Source organism: Paramormyrops kingsleyae, chromosome 10, assembly GCF_048594095.1.
Source record: "Paramormyrops kingsleyae isolate MSU_618 chromosome 10, PKINGS_0.4, whole genome shotgun sequence".
Classification (NCBI taxonomy): domain Eukaryota; kingdom Metazoa; phylum Chordata; class Actinopteri; order Osteoglossiformes; family Mormyridae; genus Paramormyrops; species Paramormyrops kingsleyae.
Window position 1 is genome coordinate 989263 of NC_132806.1, and position 19846 is coordinate 1009108.

Below are 19846 nucleotides of genomic sequence, written 5' to 3' on the forward strand. Positions count from 1 at the left end.
AAGCCCAGGGCTAGACATAAGCCGCGGCACCGCGGCCAATGGCCGTCGTGCCTTTCAAAATTGGCCGCACGCCTCCTCAAAATTGAAGTACCTTACGGCCAAGATTGGCCTGCCTTTAATGTTTGTCTGGCCGTATGCCCCCTTTTTACCGAAAGTAACGTTCATTACACAAAAGACTTGCGCACGACACGGTCCACTTTACCTCGTCAACAATCGATGCATCTGTACTGAACCCAAACCCAACCTTCGATACGAGAAACGAGGTCGACCCGCACATCTCGTAATTCCCAACTACTGAATGAACCGCAAATTCTGGACTAATACGATCATGTGTTGGTCGCATGATTGGCTGGTACGGTATGTATCGTCCAGCCTACTATGGAGCCACAGCAATGACAATGGTGCATCATCGGGGGTTACGTTTTTGATTGGAAAAGCCATCCGACGGTTTCCGAATAACAGATAGGTGTCCTCTTCGGTAATCATCGTGTAGTTGTCGTCTGCTGCTTATGCTGTCACCATGCCTCTCAAAGATCGAGAACGTAAAAGAAAGCAAGCTGAACTCGCGGCTACTGCCGCAAAATGTTGCAAATTATCTACTTTGTTCAGGTAAGTGTCAGATGGTGTAAAAAAACATTTGCCGAGGCACAGCAGATTTGACTCAGAGAAGTACCAAGCTCTGCTGGGAGGATATAGGACTGGTAGCGTGCAGTGTGCAAAAAACGAACGTCAAGTCAATTGTCATGTACACTAAAAGAATACGGGTGTTCTGAGCAAACAAATGCAAAAATATTGACGGCTCCTTTATTGTTGGATTTTGTTTTTTGAAATAAAGCTATATATATATATATATATATATATATATATATATATATATATATATATATATATATATTCTGTCTCAAATCGAAGGTCGTATTGCGTAGGTTGTCTAAACTTGGTAATTACAGTAATTGGTAATTAGTGACTCAGTATTGGCCCAATGCCTTTTTGGAAAGTTTCTGCTTTTTTGAAAATAAAAAAATGCATCCTTTATGGAAATAAAATTCCTCCACAAGGCCCGAGGTGTCCTATGAAATTTAAATAAATGAAAAAAACATTTTTACTCCAGATTTTGGCCTTGTGCCCAGGCTTAATGGCCTTGTGCCCTAGAAAAAATATGAATAGCCAAGGCCAAAGTGGCTGTGCCCTCCTAAATCCTTATGTTTAGCCCTGTAAGCCCATCCCCTCCGGACCGCCCTCCGCCATGCGGGGGAACGGACGCCACCCCCCAGCGCCAGCCACAACCCCAGGGCACCGCCAGCCGGACGACCGCCCGAGTGCCCCCCCACCCTCGCGGGCAGGGAGCGGGGGTGTAGGAAGACCCGCCCACTCTCCTCCCCCACGCACCTGTGTGAGAGGTGGAGTGTTGGATGCATGTGTTGGTGAGTGTATGTGGTGTAAGGGATGAGTATGACTGTTGAGAAACTTAAGATGGATTTAAAATTGACGGGGGAAGCGCGGAGGAGCACTGCTTGCAAACAGCTCTCCTCCTCATCACCCCCCCGGCAAGACCCTCAATGTATACGGTGTAAGTAAAATTGAGGGGCGGGCAGCAGTGAAGAGGTGAGTGAGACCACCTCAGCGGCCCCACCCACCAACCTCTAGGTAGTGCCCCCACCCCCCAAGGCCCTGTGTGTATACTGATATGTGATGACTAAAGTGCCATTAAAACAAGGGGAGGCAGAGGGCCGCGCAGCACAGTGAGTAAGGCCATGTGAATGGCCCCCCTCACTGCAGCGTGCGCGGCACATTCCCACCCCGAGATCCTACATGTGTGCGTGGCATGTTATGTGAGTGAGGGGGGAGAGGGGCTGGGATTCATGATACCAGGGGGGAGATCACTACCCCCTGGCAGAAGAGAGCCAGCTAACCAAGCTGGCTCATTAGGCACCCCAGCTCCCCACCGCGGCACGGGATGGAGCGGACCCGGGGGGCCCCCGGCGACATCACCCCGACGCCAGTGCCGACGCCAAGAGCTAGCCCCCACCCCGAAGGACAGCCCGCACTCAGTCACCCACTCATTCGACGACAAAAAGTGGCAGACACCCAGACATGGACCGTCCCACCCCCCCCGGCGGCGCCCCAGAGGGAGCACAGGCCACCCCCACGCAGGAAGGCACCCACCGAGGAAACGGCCAGGCCCCGGGCACCAGAGCCCCAGACCCCCACCCAGGCCCGCACCGAAGAGGCCAACCACCCATCCCAGGGCCAGCCCCTGCCACCACCGGCACTCCAGACCCCACGCCCCATGACCGCCAGGCAGCACCCGCCCAAGGCCCACCCCACCACCACCAGCCAGGGCAGACACCCAGACATCACAGGACGGCAGCCACAGCCCCCCCAGCTCCAAGAGGCCACCAGTCGCCCATAGCCCGGGGGCCCAACCCCGCCACCCGCCAGAACCCCGAGGGGACGAGACCACAGCCGACCACCCCCCCTACGTAATGGAATTGGCCAGAATGGACCAGAGAGGATCCAATCTGCCCAATTGATTTTTTTGGAGGGAATTAGACATTCTCTCCAGACTTATGTGGTCTAGAATTAAATTTCTGTACTGAGTAATACATAAATTATTTTTTGATTTCCAGTTCATGAAGATAGTTTTCTTTGCAATGCCTAAGGCAGTAAGGATCATGTGTGCTTTATTTTCTTCCATATCTAATATACTTGCATCACCTAAAATGCACAATGTAGGTGAGGTTGGGATATAGCAATTAAACCAAATTGATAGATCCTCACAAATCCTTTGCCAGAACTTCTGAACTGGGGTGCAGTACCATATGGCATGCATGTAGTTCTCCACAAAGTCACCTGAGCAGTGGGTGCATAGGTTTGAGTGGATAAGGCCCATTTGGAACATCCTTTGTCCTGTATAATGAGTTCTATGCAGAGTTTTGTATTGTATAAGCTGTAAGTTCGGGTTTTTAGTCATTTTGAAGGTGTTTAAACATATTTTTTTCCAAAAGTTTTCATCTGAATCGATGGATAGATCTTGCTCCCATTTTGAGATTTTTTTTTTCTACAAATCCTACAGTATGAATAGAATACTTTTGACATGTTTTTTCATCTTGGTTTTACAGGTGCATTTATGTAACGAAATGAAAACTCAAATACTCAAATATTAGCATAGAACAATATGTCCCATAATGGTTAAGAACATGAGCTTGTGAATCTAAAGTTACCCATTCCAGTCCTACTACAACTCTGAGAAGAACCTCAGTGTGTCTACTTCATGTATGAATGGATAACACTTATTTAACCCTTACATAGCTACGTCTACTGAATGACTAAAACGTAATAGTGCGACAGCTTGGTTGAGAACTGCCCAAATGCATCATGGTACTGCATTGGGATCAGGATTAGCATTGTCTCTGCGATCATCAGCTCCAGAGCCTCTTAGCCAGGAAGCCCTATTGCCACCAGTGATATACTGCTGTGTATCCTCCAGGGAGACATATCACTCTAGATGGCCTACTGACAATCTGGCAAGCACCAAATGTCCCAGTACACTTCAACCAGCAAGTTGAAAATTAAACTCAGAGCTCATATGAAAAATGAACTTTCCAGAAAAAAAAACTTGGACAGCTACTCCTCTAATTTCTGCACTGATGGCAGCAACAAGAGGTTGCCAGTAATTAATTAGCCCCTGCAGCATTTCCATACTGCTTAGGTCCAGAAGCTGTAATTATTCCTGCCTTAATCTAGAAGATATTTGTAGTCTGAGAGCACTTATACATGATCAACGCTATCTCAGCGTGCAGAAACATAAACATCCATGGCTGCTCTACAGAACATACCCATGTATCTAAGATGACGAGATCTGTGCTGTAGAAGAACGGTCAGATCATACCACACACTGCATCATATTACACTCTGTGTCATACAGCCAAAACATTAGCTAAGGACACTACAGAAACACCAGCTGTCTCAAGTTATACTATGTGGGCATCTGTGTGAGCATAGAGGCGCACAGGTGTGAGGCGCACGTGTGGGTTTACCCAGGGCAGGCTCCAGCATGTCGGCCCCATTGCGCCGCTCCTGACCAGCCTCAGTATTGCTTTGGAGGGCCTGTCTCAGTGTGTTCACCCAGTCCTCCATCTCTGTCTCACTATCTGCCGCCAGAATGTGGCTGTAGCGGTCCTGCATCTTCAGCTCAAAGCCGTTCCGGCGCATTTTTGGACACTTTGGGGGAAGAGTGGGGGGGTACAGTGTGTTGTTGATAAACTCAAACAACAACACTGAATACAATCTTACGTACTTAGAATCTCCTGATCTATTCCTCTGCTGTTATAAACATTTCATAATCACAAGCTGTGTTTCTTCTTTAACTGATGCACATTACGGTATAGAACAATAACAGAGTTTTAGACACTTTTTTTACTACTCATTAAGCTATGCCATTCAAACACTGCACTCCACTCCAAAAGAATAAGACAGGAATTCTACTGCAATTTTGTAATTACACTTCTTCCAGACAGTACTGATGACAATTGGGGGGGGGGGGGGGGGTTATGGCAAGTTATGTGTATGCAAAGTTTGCTGATTCCTCATTGTATTTTTCTACTACAAATCGTGTTAAGCCTTTTCACGTTAACCATATCGATTCATAAGGTGCATTATCAGCTGGGTCTGAATTAACTTCTGGTTTGGTCCACATCCGGACCGCGGGCTGGACTTTGAGAACCCCGGCTCTATACCCTTAAGCTAAGAAAAAGAACAAGAACTGACTTTCTGAACTGACTTCTGTTGATTTTTCCTCTTTTCAATAATGAATCTGAGCAATATTTCTCCTAATCTTTTTAGGAAACAGAGGATCTGAGGGACGAGCAAAAATGTACCTGGACAACATCGATGCAGGAGTCCAGGTAGATGGATCCTTTTGTCTCCTTGTAGTTTTTTTCATCCTTGTAAAAGTTGAGAATGTAGGAGCCGTCTGGAAGCTGAGACAGGTAGAAATATCTTCTCTTGAACACCTGCGGGCATATGTTACATGCTGGTATCAGTTTGGTCTTCAGAGCTTCTGGTATGGAGCTAATACTTATCGCGAGATCTTGGCATCTTTGAGTCTATGCACTCTTGCGTCTATGCGTCTTAAAAATTCTTGGTGAAAGTCACATACATGGATGTGGGAAAAAGTCTCCAAATAATTTGGTGAATTTTCCAACTGCCATGAATTTTCCTTGAGAGTGTCTGGCTGCTGGATGAATTCAGCACACAGTGCTTTCACTTCTTCAATTCTTCCATTTTCATTTCTTTACACCACACGGTTGCTGAATATACTCATGCTTCTTTTGAAGCTTAATTTTAAACATTTAAGGGGTTCTTGTTCAGAGCTATTCGGAAACCCAAATTAATCTCAATGTGTAATGAGGCTACTTACATTCTGTCAATAATATGATTGATTACTTTGTTGTTCTAATACCTGGATGTTAAGAAGCCCTGTGATATAGGGTATGCCGCAGTACAAACACCAACAGGAAATACATCAAAACAATGACAGTGTGCTTGGGAAGAGAAAGGTTGGGTTGGTGGAGGAGTGGGGTCACTCACCCGCATGGAGACAGACAAGCTGCTGTTGATGTTAGCCTTCTGTAGCCAGCCTTGTTTCATGATGCCCCCCTTCTGGGAGCAGATTGAGGCGGAATCCTAGCAACAATAAGCTGTTTTGATTAGTAGTGCACTTATGTGGATACCAATATTCAAGTTAGAGGGGGGATTACATGAAACCTGCCATCCTTAAATTCACACTGTGGGCCATATATAACCAGCTCAAAGGATGAAATGCTGAACCTTCTTTCTAAGTGGGGAACATGCATATAAACCCCTCGTGCACCACTACCAATACAGGCTCAATGCAATCATCTCCATTATTTTAGTAGTTATTGCTTTAGCTCTGGTGCTGTTAACTTTAAATATTTGAAAAGATTAATAAATTTAAAAAATATTGGCAGGCATTACAGTGCAAAGCATGGTCAAATCCTCTGGGTATCAGTGACTGCTAGTAGTCAAATAAGCTCTGTGACCGGGGTCTTTATTGCATGCCGGAAGGACCCGGAACACTGACTGGCATTCGCCTGATTGTGGTGACAGTGCACCTGTTCGTACTGATGCTGGAAGCCAACACCTACGGTGGCCGAGAAAGCCCAATGTAATTAAAAATAAAGAAACGCACGTCTAATAGAAAAACGTGCTCCAAAGCAACAAAGCATAGTATTCAAGTTCATAACAAGCCTGCAAACACACTGCAAATTCATAGACGCTACACAAATTAAGAAAACACTTTAATCAAAATGACAACACATGCGAACCAGATTTTACACACGCACAGCACATTTACAGACGCGCCGCAAATACAGAAAACAACCGCAAATTCGGAAACGCGCCACAAATAGCAACAACACAACGGAAGTGTTTCCGGAGGACACTTTGTACGGGTGGTCACATACTTGAAATAATGTTTGTAACGTAAACGTTAAAACTTTGCTATTGATCTGGCAAACTGCATGGTTTTAAGTTACAGTAAACAATCAGTGGCAGTTGTTTTTAAGATTAACCTGTGTAGCTCTCTGATCAATTAGAGGCTATAGTACAAGCAGTTATCAGTCACATTAATCCTACCATTTACCACACAGCCTCTTGATTATTATAGCAATCTGTTGAAATAGAACATACAGTGGAAACCGGTTACAGTGATCGTCTGTCTGGGTGAAATTGACTATAAGCGGATGATCATTATAACATTATTTTCTTCCTTATGTCTCAGGCAGATTACCATCTAACTGACATGTATATTTCTTACACGAATATACATTTACATTTACATTTACAGCATTTGGCAGACGCCCTTAGCCAGAGCGACTTACATAAGTGCTTTAAGACTCCACAATGAATTTTTCCCGATACTAGCTCAGTAAAAACCAAGGCTATGAATACCATCGATCTAATACTCTGTTGGAAAAGTGCCTTTTTTTTTTTTTTTTAGTAATGCAAGTATAATGCCAGAAGTGCTAATTCAGGTATTTCTAGAAAAGGTGTGTTTTAAGTCGTCTTTTGAAGACATTCAGTGACTCAGCTGTTCGGACATCTAGGGGTAGTTCATTCCACCAACTTGGTGCCAGAACAGAGAAGAGTCGGGAGGTGTGTCTTCCTTGTGCCTTGAGGGGTGGTGGGACCAGTCGAGCAGTGCTGGAGGATCGGAGAGATCGTGGTGCAGTGTGGGGTGTGATGAGGTCTTTTAGGTAGGATGGAGCCAGATCATTTTTGGCTTTGTATGCGAGCATCAGTGTTTTGAATCTGATGCGGGCAGCCACAGGAAGCCAGTGTAGGGAGCGCAGCAAAGGAGTGGTGTGGGTGAACTTGGGAAGGTTGAAAACAAGTCGAGCAGCTGCATTCTGAATCAGTTGGAGGGGACGAATGACGCTCAGTGGTAAACCCGCTAGGAGCGAGTTGCAGTAGTCAAGGCGGGAGATGACGAGGGACTGAACGAGTATCTGGGTAGCCTGTGTGGAAAGAAATGGACGTATCCTTCTGAAATTAAACAGGAGAAACCGACAAGAGCGGGAAACGTTGGCGATATGAGAGGAAAAGGATAGACGATTGTCCATGGTAACCCCAAGGTTGCGAGCAGAGACCGAAGGACGGATCAGGGAGTTGTCGAGGGAGATCGCAAGGTCCAGGAGGGGGGATGAGTCAGCAGGGATGTACAGCAGTTCCGTTTTACTAGGGTTGAGTTTCAGTTGGTGAGCGGTCATCCAAGATGAGATATCAGCTAGACATGCAGATATCTTAGTGGAGACATGAGTGTCTGAAGGAGGGAACGAGAGGATGAGTTGAGTGTCATCTGCATAGCAGTGGTATGAGAAGCCATGAGAGGATATGACCTCACCAAGAGATTTGGTATAGAGGGAGAACAGGAGTGGGCCAAGAACTGAGCCCTGAGGGACGCCAGTGAAGAGACTACGTGGGGTAGATGTGAGTCCTTTCCATGTCACTCTGTATGATCGGCCTTCGAGGTAGGATGCAAGCCATTGCCAAGCCAAACCACCAATGCCAAGACTCCTAAGGATGGATAGGAGAGTCTTGTGGTTAACCGTGTCAAATGCTGCTGATAGGTCAAGAAGGATGAGGACAGATGACAGCTTAGCTGACCTAGCAGCATGCAGCTTCTCAGTTACTGCTAAGAGGGCAGTCTCTGTGGAGTGAGCTGCTTTGAAGCCAGACTGATTAGGATCCTGGAGGTTGTTCTGAGAGAGGTAAAGAGAGAGCTGGTTGTAGACTGTGCGTTCGAGGATTTTTGAAAGGAAGGAAAGAAGAGATACTGGTCGGTAGTTGCAAGTGTCCGAGGGATTTAGAGTGGGTTTTTTCAAGATGGGAATGACCCTGGCTATTTTGAATGCTGTTGGTACATGACCGGAAGTTATAGAGCCATTAATGATAGTGGTGATGAAGGGGAGAAGGTCCAGAGAGATTGTCTGGAGCAATGTGGAAGGGATTGGATCCAGTGGACAGGTGGTAGGGTTGGAAGATGAGATGACTTTCATGATCTCATCAACTGTAAGACTGGTAAACTGGGTCAGTAAGGGGGAAGGGAAATCCTGGGTGTGTAGTGTAGTGGATGGGGAGGGAGAGAATGTCTGGCAGATTTCGCCAATCTTTTCGTAAAAGAAGGTGGCAAAGTCTTCAGCAGTCAAGCAGGATGGAGCAGGAGGAGTTGGAGGGTTGAGTAGTGATGAAAAGATATTATGGAGTTTACGGGGATCATGTGAGGATAGCTCAAGTTTTTCCTTATAAAAGGCAGTTTTAGCTGCAGTCACATCCGAAGAGAATTTGGATAGAAGAGTACGGTAGGAAGACAGATCTGCATCAAGTTTAGATTTCTTCCATGTCCTCTCTGCTACCCGCAATTCCCTTCGGTTGCTGCGCAATGCAGCTGAAAGCCAAGGAGCAGGGCGATTTTTCTTGGGGTTAAGAGACAGTGGGCAGAGGTGATCAATGGATGAGGAAAGTGAGGAGAGAAGAGTATCAGTTGCAGGTTCCAGTGCAAGGGAGGAAAAGGAGTTAAGGTCAGGAAGATAGGACAGGGTGCAGGAAGCAACAGATGAAGGGGAGACAGAGTGGAGGTTTGGTCTAGTGGGTGAGAAATGTTGAAAGCCAGGATTGGGTAAGACAGGAAGGGTGATGGTAAAGGATACTAAGTGGTGATCAGAAATGTGAAGAGGAGTAATGGTGATGTCGGTGGCTGGAGAGAGGTATAATATAAGGTAATAAAACGGACAGCTTCACTATTTACTTAATATTGATTTCAAAATACAGTACAATCGTGTCAAACGCTTTTGAAATTACAGTACTGTATAAATTAAATTACTGAACTATGTATAATTTAATCTCAGGTAGCTAGACAGAAGCAGACGGACTACAGCAAGGCAAGGTAGGGCCATCAAAGTAAAGATGAAAAAAAAAGTTTTAATTTTTTCCATATGTTGTCATGCTTAGACACTGTAAGCAGAATACTTGACTACTAAAAACGAATGATTTAAACAGTATTTGTACAAAAAATGATTCTGTCCCAAGCTTTTTGATACATATCGCTGATTATTCTAACCGTGATCACTAAAGCAGTTTCCACTGTAATTTTTCACCTGTAAATTATCGCCATTGGCTCCATTGAAAATTACGCCCGAAAAAAGTGACCTCCGGAAACACTTCCGTTGTGTTGTGGCTATTTGCAGTGTGTTTCCGAAGTTGCGGTTGTTTTCTATATTTGCGGCGCGACTGTGAATGTGCAGTGCATTTGTAAAATGTGGTTAGCCTGTGTTGTCATTTTAATGAAAGTGTTTTCTGAATTTGTGTAACGTCTATGAATTTGTAATGTATTTGCAAATGCGTTATGAACAGGGTTGTACATAAGTGCGCTATTAAAATAAACAATGCGCGCCAGATCTAATGTTGCAACGCGAGTTTGATTTTAGGAAAGATATGTGCTAAACATTGGACCGCAGTATGAGCTACTGCTTTTATAACTTTCTTTATTCATCAAAATGTTCAAGAAGCAAACTCCATTACGCAATTACTTTGGTGTTCCTCCACCACCAAAGAAACGCCAGACTGAACCTGAACCGCAAAAGAAGTGTGCGTTCTCCGAAAACTGGCTGCAGGAGGTCAGCTGGCTTCAAAAGGAATGACACCTGCAATGAAATGTGGTGCAAACTATGCCGTGAAAATCCCACGGTGGCGGATGAAAATAACACCTTTTATACAGGTACTAAAAACTTCAATCATCCAGCTTTTGATAAGCATAAAATAGTAGAGCACCAGAAAGTAGTGCAAGTGGTTGTTAACATGCACAAGCCGGCCCAGTGGTCCGATAGACAGATGGCAAGAAAAGCAGACTGAAGAACAGCATCAAGCACTGAGTAACGTTTTTTTGTTGGCCTTTCACAAAGCGAAACAGTAAGGAGTGGAGTGATGATGATGATGATGATGACATAAGATAACTTTCAGTGCTTTTAAATAGCAGTAACTGTTGTCAGCACTTAAAAAGCTGTCATTTCATTTGGTTTTCAGTGTTTATTTAAAAGACCAAGACCAAATATGGTATGTGCATCCCTGGTTATGAAATTGAATAATATGCTTTGTTGCTTTTCATTGTGTTTCTCTATTAGGCATGTTTTTCATGTTGAATTTCATTGGGCTTTCTCAGCCACCATACGCCTCTGCTCAGTTTTTAACTAATGTAGAGAAAGTGAGCTCCCAGTAGAATTTTCTAGGTGCATCTGTGGAGCCAAATTAGTAGTCAGCTAAATCTTGTACAGTTTATTGTACATATTGTATATAACCACATGAACATGGTAATAAAACAAGCAACTAGTACACAACAACCCTAAGAGGGATAAAAGGTTGGAAGACAGGTGGATGAATGGATGGATGATCAATGGATGAACACTTGCCTGTACATTCATTTACAATGAATATACTGTAAATATATGTCTCAATCACCTGTTAAAATCTCCATCAGCCTGGCCCTTACTAAATTAGTAGGCCTGTTATTCAAAATTTATGAATGGATGGAAACCTGTTTACAATAACTGAGAAGTTACAAATGCACTTTAAATGAATGCAATATTTGTACTCGTTCCTTGACAAGTCAAACTTAATCAATGCAGAGCTTCATGTGCCTAGCTGGTCCCCAGGAGCGTGACAGGAAGCTACACTGAACAGCAAGCACTGCGCACTAGCACTGTCCAGAGGGTCCCCCAGACCCCAGTCAAAGAGCCTTTGTGATTGTATGTCCCTCCAGGCCTGACTGCTTTAATCTAATTGATGCCTATCTCAAAGCCATGCTCTTCTCCCTCAAGCTCTGTAATAAAATTGCACACCCCCTCCCCCACCGACCCTATCATTCTGCCACCATGCCTCTGTGCAATCGTCTGAATCCAGGCATTGGATGGTTTCTCAAAGGCCATCTGCAGTTTTCGTCGTCATAACAACTCTTCTGACCAGCCAAACAGCTGTTGACTCGCTGGCCCCGGTGAAGGGACAACAAATGAAACTTTGACCAGTAACTATTTATATTTATAATTAAATGCAGACACCCAGTTACAATACTAGAAATCCTAATGAGAGTATCTATGTCTTCTGCTGGGAAAGGAGCTGCACTCCTAGCATCGGCCTCAAGGCCTTGGAAGAACCAAAAAATAAAAAATAAAAAAACTGATCCCATACCTCATCCTTCGCATCCTCATCCACCTCAAACATGTGTGACGGCAGCTTCTCCGTCTTTAGACCTTTGCTGCAGGAGGGAGATGTTAAGTCAGCTCACACAGATCCACTCCTCGCAAGTGAGATTTTTGGAACAGTTTTACTGCTTACCAGGGCAGCATGCGGAAATCGCCCGAGTATGCCTCATATTTGTAGTTGATGACGTGCCAATCTGTGTTGTACATCTTGATGCACTGCCAATTAAGCACCAGCGTTAATGAGATGGCAGTAAACATGTCTCACAAAGCTTGACCAGTTGGATAAAGTTTCTCTAAATTGTAAAATCTCAAACTCTTTGCTTTGAAAAGCTCCTTCATTTCATCGATTTCTGTTAATTTGAGTACCTCTTTGGCAAAAAGACTCTGAGCTTCCTCCTCTGCCTTCTGCGGCACTGACGGGCTAATTGTCCTTCTCTCTCGGGACACTTGAGCCTCCTGCCAAATACAGAGATGCTTCCCTGTAAACATGCCCATCCAAAAACTTCTGCATAAATGGTTTAACAAATTTGGATTGCAGCTGCTTCTGTGGGTACCTCTAGCATTAGTCGCCACTACTTCCCAAGGTGCATTCCATTTCATTCACAAAATACCAGCATGACATGTCCTTTGAATTATGTCAGGATTTCCAGCAACTCTTATTTATTTCATATCTATTTCATATATGCCTATTTCTGCAGTTATTAGTTGTTTTGTGTAAACTTGTTCAATGTTTTGTAAGAGTCTCTGTTTTGTGCTGTTTAATTGTACTACATGTTCCTGACAGGATGGTGTAAGATATTCTATGAACTGATTTACAAAAGGCAAATCAAGAATCTTCAGTCTTAATGTGTAATATTCTATCTTCTGCCTTTCCTGAACGTCAAATGTAAATATTGTACACTGTGTACATGTATTCCTGTACTTCATTACAATTCTTTACATGTTTGTATCCCCATGTTTGCAACGATGAAAGCTGCTACTCATTCTCATTGCACTAGTCTATCACATCTGTAAAACAACCTTGATCCTGATCTTTTAGTAACAATGTTACATATAATTTTATTAAATTTACTTGGTTTTTACTCGACCAGGGGTCTCAAACTATAGTCCTGGAGGGCCGGAGCCCTGTGCAGCTTAGGTCTTTCCCTGTTCCACCACAAATGATTCAGCTCAAGAGCTGTGTGGTAATTTACACAAGGAGTTAAATCAGGTGTGTTAAACCAAAAACTGTGCAGGGCTCTGGCCCTCCAGGATTGTAGTTTGAGACCCCTGTACTAGACCTTCTAAGCAGTCATTCATTTCAAATACATAAAAATTGATCTTAACTCTGGACCCACCGAGACATCATCCACAGGAAATATCAGCAATTCTCTGTGGGGGTCACTGTGGATCTGGGTCTTCTTCTGGAATACAACATTCTCATAGTCCAAAGGCTCGATGATCTTTGGCTGCTCCTGCACCAGAAACAACGCCCATGGGACATGAATTATGAATGCAAGCATAATTCCCACAAGCAATAATAAGTTTGTCCCAGTTCAGGTTAGAGCTGCACAACTCTGAAAAAACATTGCGATTTTTTTGCTTAGAATTGAGATCACAGTTCTCTGTAATAATTGTTTTTGTAAATGTAAACATTTACTGCACTCAAACTGCAAAAGGAAACATAACAAAACGTGACTGTACCAAACACATGATTGATCTAGGACCAGCATATGAACTTCTGACAACAGAAAGAAAAAGCTGAAATGGCTGTTCAATTAGGGAAACCAAAACAGCCATACCAAAAGTTCCAGTACCAAAAGCCCCAGGGGGGTACTTTTTTGGTCCTTCAGTACTTTGGGGTGGGACTTGAAACACTTTCTCTGTCAACTGGTTACTCAAATAGCCTGCCTCTGAAACACAATACAACCTATGTCTTGAAAAAGTTGCAAAGTGAGAAAACAATGCTAAGAAAAGTAATAATGACAATAATAATGCATACGTGGACAAATGAGGATAAGTGACCCAAGTTTTAACTGTCGGAAGAACCACAGATCAGGATAGCATAAAAAGAAATAATGTATTTTGTACAGTATAATACACTACGACAGCACGGTATTGGAAAATTTATAAGTATTGCAATGTGATTTTGTTATAATAAATATTGGGGTATTTATAAACCAAAAAAAGGAGTTTTTCTCCAATTTCTCAAAATCCATCTAGGAGTGATTTAAACAGCAAGGATGAAAATGAATATGATTGTCTCAGAGAACGCATGCGGCGCTCATGCAAAAGCAGCGGAGGTAAACTTTAAACTGATTTTTAAACATATACTAGATAATCTTGAAAATGAATAATAATTAAAATTCCAAAACTTGATCATTTATTTTCCTAAGACACAGTCATAGGAAAATGACTCTAGTCAAATGTTTTAGCAAAACTTAAACTGCCTGTGCTATAATATTTGTGTACAGAATTTAAAGTAAGAAAAACCCTGATCTAATCTAGCTGACTGGCAAAGTAAGGATTGCACATGCACAACATGCAGTGTTGCTATTACTATTGCACATCACCCAGCCCTATAATAAGCTACAGACATTTTTTGAATTCAGTACAAAATACCCCACCTTGCCCTGTCATTCAGTGTCAGTTCCAACACCTTGAAGTACCATACTTTTGGTACTTTCTTGAAATACTAAAAGTAAGGTACCTGGTGTAGTGGGAAAGCACACTTTAAAGACAATGCAGAATTTTGGAATGCTTGAGACTCTCTGGGGAAAAGTAGGAGCGCTTGTTTTGATCCAGCTGATGTAATACAATGAAGAAGAACCACTGTAATTTAGAAATGAGATCGCTATTTTTATTTATTTTATTTTATTATTTTAAAATTTAACAATTAATTGTGCAGCCCTAGTTCAGGTATTGGAATGTATCCCTGGGCATACATAGACAGGTGCTAGTGCTGAGACAGGGAAATTCAAACCTGTTTTGGGGGAAAGAAGGGGCTGAAAAGCCGTAATACGTGATTAATTCGGTTGAATCAGAAGCAAAGGCAGCTGACGGAGAGGAAAGAGCAGATGAGAAGTCTAGCAGATAGAGCCCATGTGACTCTCCTGCGGTGGAGTGGCTGTGAACAAGGAATGGAGCTGCAGGGTTTAAAGCATCCAGCCCAAGTGCTGATAGGAAACTTTTACCAGACAGGGACCACTGGCCATAAATACTGATTACTGAAATTTAAAACTATACAAAACTATAACTAAAAATAATTTTATTCACACTGTAAAACTGTAAATTAGTATAAATTTTCTCAGATAACCTTAAAATCTGCTCTGCTTCAAATGCTTAGTGGCACATGGAGTTTTGTAAGTGACACACCAAGAACAGTTTGAGAAGTAGCACTGCTTTCAAAGCCAGCTGGAAGAGGTTATGAGAGTTAATGTTCAGAGTGACTTTCCATTCCTTTAACTACAGCACAGAAAAGGAACTGCCGGCCCAATGCACCTCCACTACACACACACATACACACACACAGGTTTGTAATCATATCTTTCTGGGGACTCTCCATTCATTTCTATGAGGAAATCTCTAATCACACCATGATGACCTTAACCCCTACCCACCCCTAACCATAACTGTAAGTAACCAAACTAAATACGAGACTTTTGACATTTTTTTGTTTTTTGATTACATTCTCAGATCAGATCTTTGAGGGGGACCTGAAAAATGGTCCCCACAATGTCAAAATAACAGGTTTTTATCATATTGTGGGGTCATTTGGTCCCCACAATGTAATATAAACCTGATCGACAAACACACACACAGTTTTCCATGGATGTCAAGAGTTCACAGCCATGCGATCTGTGGCATCAGACCTGCCATATACACCAGGGGCATTTCAGGACATGTTTCTGTTACCGTTAGAAGTTTTTGGGCTCAAATTAAAAACAGAAACGAGGAAGTTTTTTTTTTTTTTATGAACGCTTCCTGCCTGCTGTTTCATACAGATGACATTTATGAAACTACTTTCACATATTATTCTGAGGCACTTTGTACAAATGTTTTGCCAAAGTCAGGTTGATTTGAAGATAATTTGGTCCCAAAATGTATTAGTAAAACATTATACAAAATGTATAACTATGGGTGTTAAAACTGGAAAAAAATGTCAAAATTGCTTGTAAAGTTTGGTGAGAACATACAGATAATTGGAGTCAGACTGCACTGCATATTCAGCATGGTCACTGCCAGCAACCCAACCCAAAACAAACCCCGTCTGCAGCTTTCTCTGCTTGCCCAGTGTATGCCATAAGCGGCTGTGATTCAGTGCTGATGCCCCACCATCACCATTAGCTCCTCCTATTGCGTTTTACAGGCCCGTTGCAGCTGGGGGGAGGGGTGCTGGAGGGGAACTGGAGCTCCTCCAATGAAAGGGCAGGTTTGCCACTTTACTGGCCTGCTGATTGTGCCCACAGTGTGCGGCCACTGTGGAGCACACGTCTCCTAGCTTTGCAGTGAACACACATGACTAAAGATGCTGGAGAGCAAGGGCGCTGGCCCAGCTTCCTGTCACATGTGAGAAGTCAGGGGCAGGGGGAGGTGTATCAACCACAACGGGGGCCCGGAAGCTTGTTGAAGGCGGAAGCGAGCATGTTCACAGCAGAGATACCATCCCACAGCTGATGTGAGGTTCCAAATACAGCAATAACTTGGTTGCTGTACGTCCATAACTACATCTGCACATCTGCCTAGATCAGGCAGAACCTCTGCACAGAGACACAGAGCAGGATACCAAGATTTTTCTTCCATAGGTGATAGAAATAACTCAATATTGGCAAATGCTGCAACATACAGCCAACACATGTATGAGAAAATAGCTTTAAACTACCTTGTACCAGTGTAATTTTGAACATTTAAGGGTGCTGGGAGATACAACACACAAAAAGGAGGGTCCTGGAATTTGATCAAGTGCAAAGTTTTTTTTTTTGGTCATTTTGGTCAAATGACCGGCACTCGGCGCTTCTAGTGTTAAAGGGTCAATCACCTGAGCGGCTTTAATTTCCCAAGCACAACAATGTGATCATGTGATCATTGCACTGAAGTACACAACTTAGTTCCTCTTCAGACCCTTTTGTTCTCAAATGATTTTGGAACAGCATCTTACTCAAGGACAAAACTGGCCCTACTAGAACCAGACCTTGAGACCCCATCTATCCACAGCCGTCCACAAAGCTTATCCCCATGTTGACTGAGACAGCATGTGCCCTGAGGACCAGCCATGTGGACACCAGTCACTACCAAGACCAAGCCTCCCTGCCCAACCTACTTCCTCACAGAAGACAGGCTATGACTTAGTGTCTCTGTTTTTTGAGTTGTTACCATATCAGTGTCCCTGCAGCCCAGAATAAAGGCTCTGGGTATCTGTAACTCCCAGATTAAATTTCCGTGATGCGCCCTGTAGGGTTTTCCATGATGTTGTACTGAATGGACTTGTGGGCACAGCCAGCAGAAATAAAACCTCTTTGTACATGTCTGTCATTATTATGGCCTTTGAGAGCTGGTTCATTTTTATAGCACTGCTGATAATAAGAAACCACAGAAGGTATTCCAGTAACATTCTGGATATCAAAGATGTCAATATGATTCTGGCTACTCATTTTGAATGGCAAAGTGAATGAACATAAGTGCAACCCCATACTTCAGTGTACCCATGGGGTGTATACCAGAGCTGGGCCTAGCACCATAAGGAATCATGCTGATTAAGCTTCTTTCCTCATGGAGCAAGACATGCAGGGCCCCTCCGGAACAAGGAGTGTGCAAGTCGCTACCTCTACAGACCCAGCCTCCTTATAACACCCCCCCCCCCCCCCCCCCCACACACACACACACACACACACACACACCGGCATACTGAAACACCAGGTGGGGAGGATCAGATTAGGTCTGAACCTCATCATCTTGGAATAAATAACAGTAATTCTATCTAATTTTTAGACAAGAAGAACACCAATATGAATCAATTTCTCATTTCAGATCACTGCAAAAAGAGGAACTTGCCCCACTCCAAAAAAAAAAAAGAAAAATTCACCACACCCCACCTTGTGGGCCAGCCTCCAATATTCAGAAGAAAATCTAAATAATTTTTGTACTGATATATAGCCTAGTCAAAAGCAGACTTCTCTACAGTCACCTTCATTCACAAAATGCACAGAAGGTTGGTCGACCGTCAGGGGGATTTGGCAGAGCAAGATGGTCGGGCACACAAAGGAGCCGCCGACAGTGTTGAGTGCTCACGCTGTCTCCTCTGCACAATGTCACAGACAGAACCCGGCAGCACGCCACCGTGCGCCGGAGCCATATTCATGCGGTGGTGGGGCAATTCAATAAGCAGATTTCAAAACGCATGACTTCCATTTGACTCACGGGAAATTGAGACACGGCATGATGCAAGGCGTTCATGCCAAGCCAATACAGACAAATACTACTGAAAACCGCACAAACTGTTCGCGATGGGTTTGCGGAGGAATAAATAAATAAATAAATAAATAAAAATGATAACGTACTACGTAAAAGGCGTATGGCACAAGTAGCTGTTTTTGTACTTGCGAGGTCGACAGTAGCTAGCTGAAGATTAATAGAGAATAATTACTAACCACAATCAGAGATGTTCGCACCGCCTCCGATACGCTTTGCCGGAGCTCCGCAGCTGTCCCGGGTTTGCTCAGCCTTTTCGTAAATTTCCGTACTTCAGACATGTCTTCCTCCGATGTGGCGTCTGATCGCCAGAAAGACGGCGGGCTTTCGACGTCGCCCCCGAAGTACAGCTGTGACAGATGCTGGGTAAAGCGGCAGCGGCGATGTAAGGCGGGGCTGTTTGCGAGCGCGGCATCCCCGCCCCTCCTCCTGTTTGTCACATGCGAACTTCTTGCCTGATTTCCGTGCACACCCTCTCCCTGTGCCGGTTTATCATACACCCGGCACTGAACAGTATGCTTACCTACTGATGAAATGTCTCATAGAGATGGACCAGATATGTGTTCTGTACTTAACTAAAAATATGTGAAATCACTGAGTGAACTCTACGTTATGTAATAAATTCGTACAAGCAATGTACATGACAAAATTATGTAACAAACTTTATGTAAATACTGAGAAATATGAACAACGTGCAGAATAAAATTTAGAAGAACCGGAAACAGTTCTAGTGGTTTAGAACGACATGGTTTAGAACAGTAAGACGATGATACCCCCTAGTGGACAGCTGGAGGAGCTACAACGTAAGTCACTGGGTATCGTGCATTTAATTTGCAAGAGCTCACTTAGCATTCATCCATCGCACCTCCCAAAGAGTTATCCTACACAGGGCTGCATAGACGTGGAGGAGATGCCAGTTGTGTTTAAAATACCTCCCTCAAGTGCCGAACTTATAACTTAAAACCACTGAAAATAAAAAAACGTGACAGTTCAACATTGTCATTAAAGTATGACAAAAAACCCAAACACTAGTCTTCCTCTGCAATTGTGTAGAATAAAACAGTGACCTTACGATACAGCAATACAACAATACAGTGAAGGTGCAAGGTGGTATAGGAGGCCCTACTCCTAATTTAGCCCTAATGCAGAAAATATGTGTGCTTCCATTTTATTTACACGAATGGAGTAAAATATATATTGCAGGCACTCCATAAAAGCCAGAGACCAGTAGTACATGAAAAAAACATGGATACTATACCATCATTTCATGGGTGCCTAACCTTGGTTTTGTCTGATAATGACTTGTACTTTGTGAGAGAGGAACACGTTTATGCTAAGCTCAGAATTTTTGCAACATCATGGATGTGTGTTGGGGGGGCATCCAATCAGACGACATTGGCACATGCAGAAAGGGGGGTGCTAGGAGTGTCTGAGCACTGCCCATTTTGCTCACAGTATTTAAGGTGAACTTATGGGTGAGCTTTAATGGTACTGAGTGCCCCTTCTTTAGCCTTTGAGCACGGGCCCCTCATGAAGTCTCTCCACAATGCTAATGTTTGGATTAAACTCCATCCATCTGTCTTATGTAACCACTTGTCCTATTCAGGGTCGTGGGGGTCCGG

The 19846-nt window shown here is 43.6% G+C and overlaps 1 protein-coding gene across 5 annotated transcripts in view; it reads right to left on the minus strand.

The window, feature by feature from the left end:
- Nucleotides 1-18755, minus strand: part of dock11 (dedicator of cytokinesis 11) — a 77772-nt gene extending 59017 nt beyond the window's left edge. For 2 of the 5 annotated variants that reach the window (XM_072717123.1, XM_072717121.1), the window contains exons 1-8: nucleotides 18404-18752; nucleotides 13115-13231; nucleotides 12144-12233; nucleotides 11911-11993; nucleotides 11764-11830; nucleotides 5593-5688; nucleotides 4881-5015; nucleotides 4041-4224 (exon numbers count right to left, since the gene is read on the minus strand). In XM_072717123.1, coding sequence (XP_072573224.1) covers nucleotides 4041-4224; nucleotides 4881-5015; nucleotides 5593-5688; nucleotides 11764-11830; nucleotides 11911-11993; nucleotides 12144-12233; nucleotides 13115-13231; nucleotides 18404-18505 — 874 coding nt within the window. In that variant the 5' untranslated portion in view covers nucleotides 18506-18752. Of the gene's footprint in view, nucleotides 1-4040; nucleotides 4225-4880; nucleotides 5016-5592; nucleotides 5689-11763; nucleotides 11831-11910; nucleotides 11994-12143; nucleotides 12234-13114; nucleotides 13232-18403 lie in introns of all 5 variants that reach the window. The other 3 variants (XM_072717122.1, XM_072717124.1, XM_072717125.1) reach the window with 3 other exon arrangements.
- Nucleotides 18756-19846: the final 1091 nt, after the last annotated feature.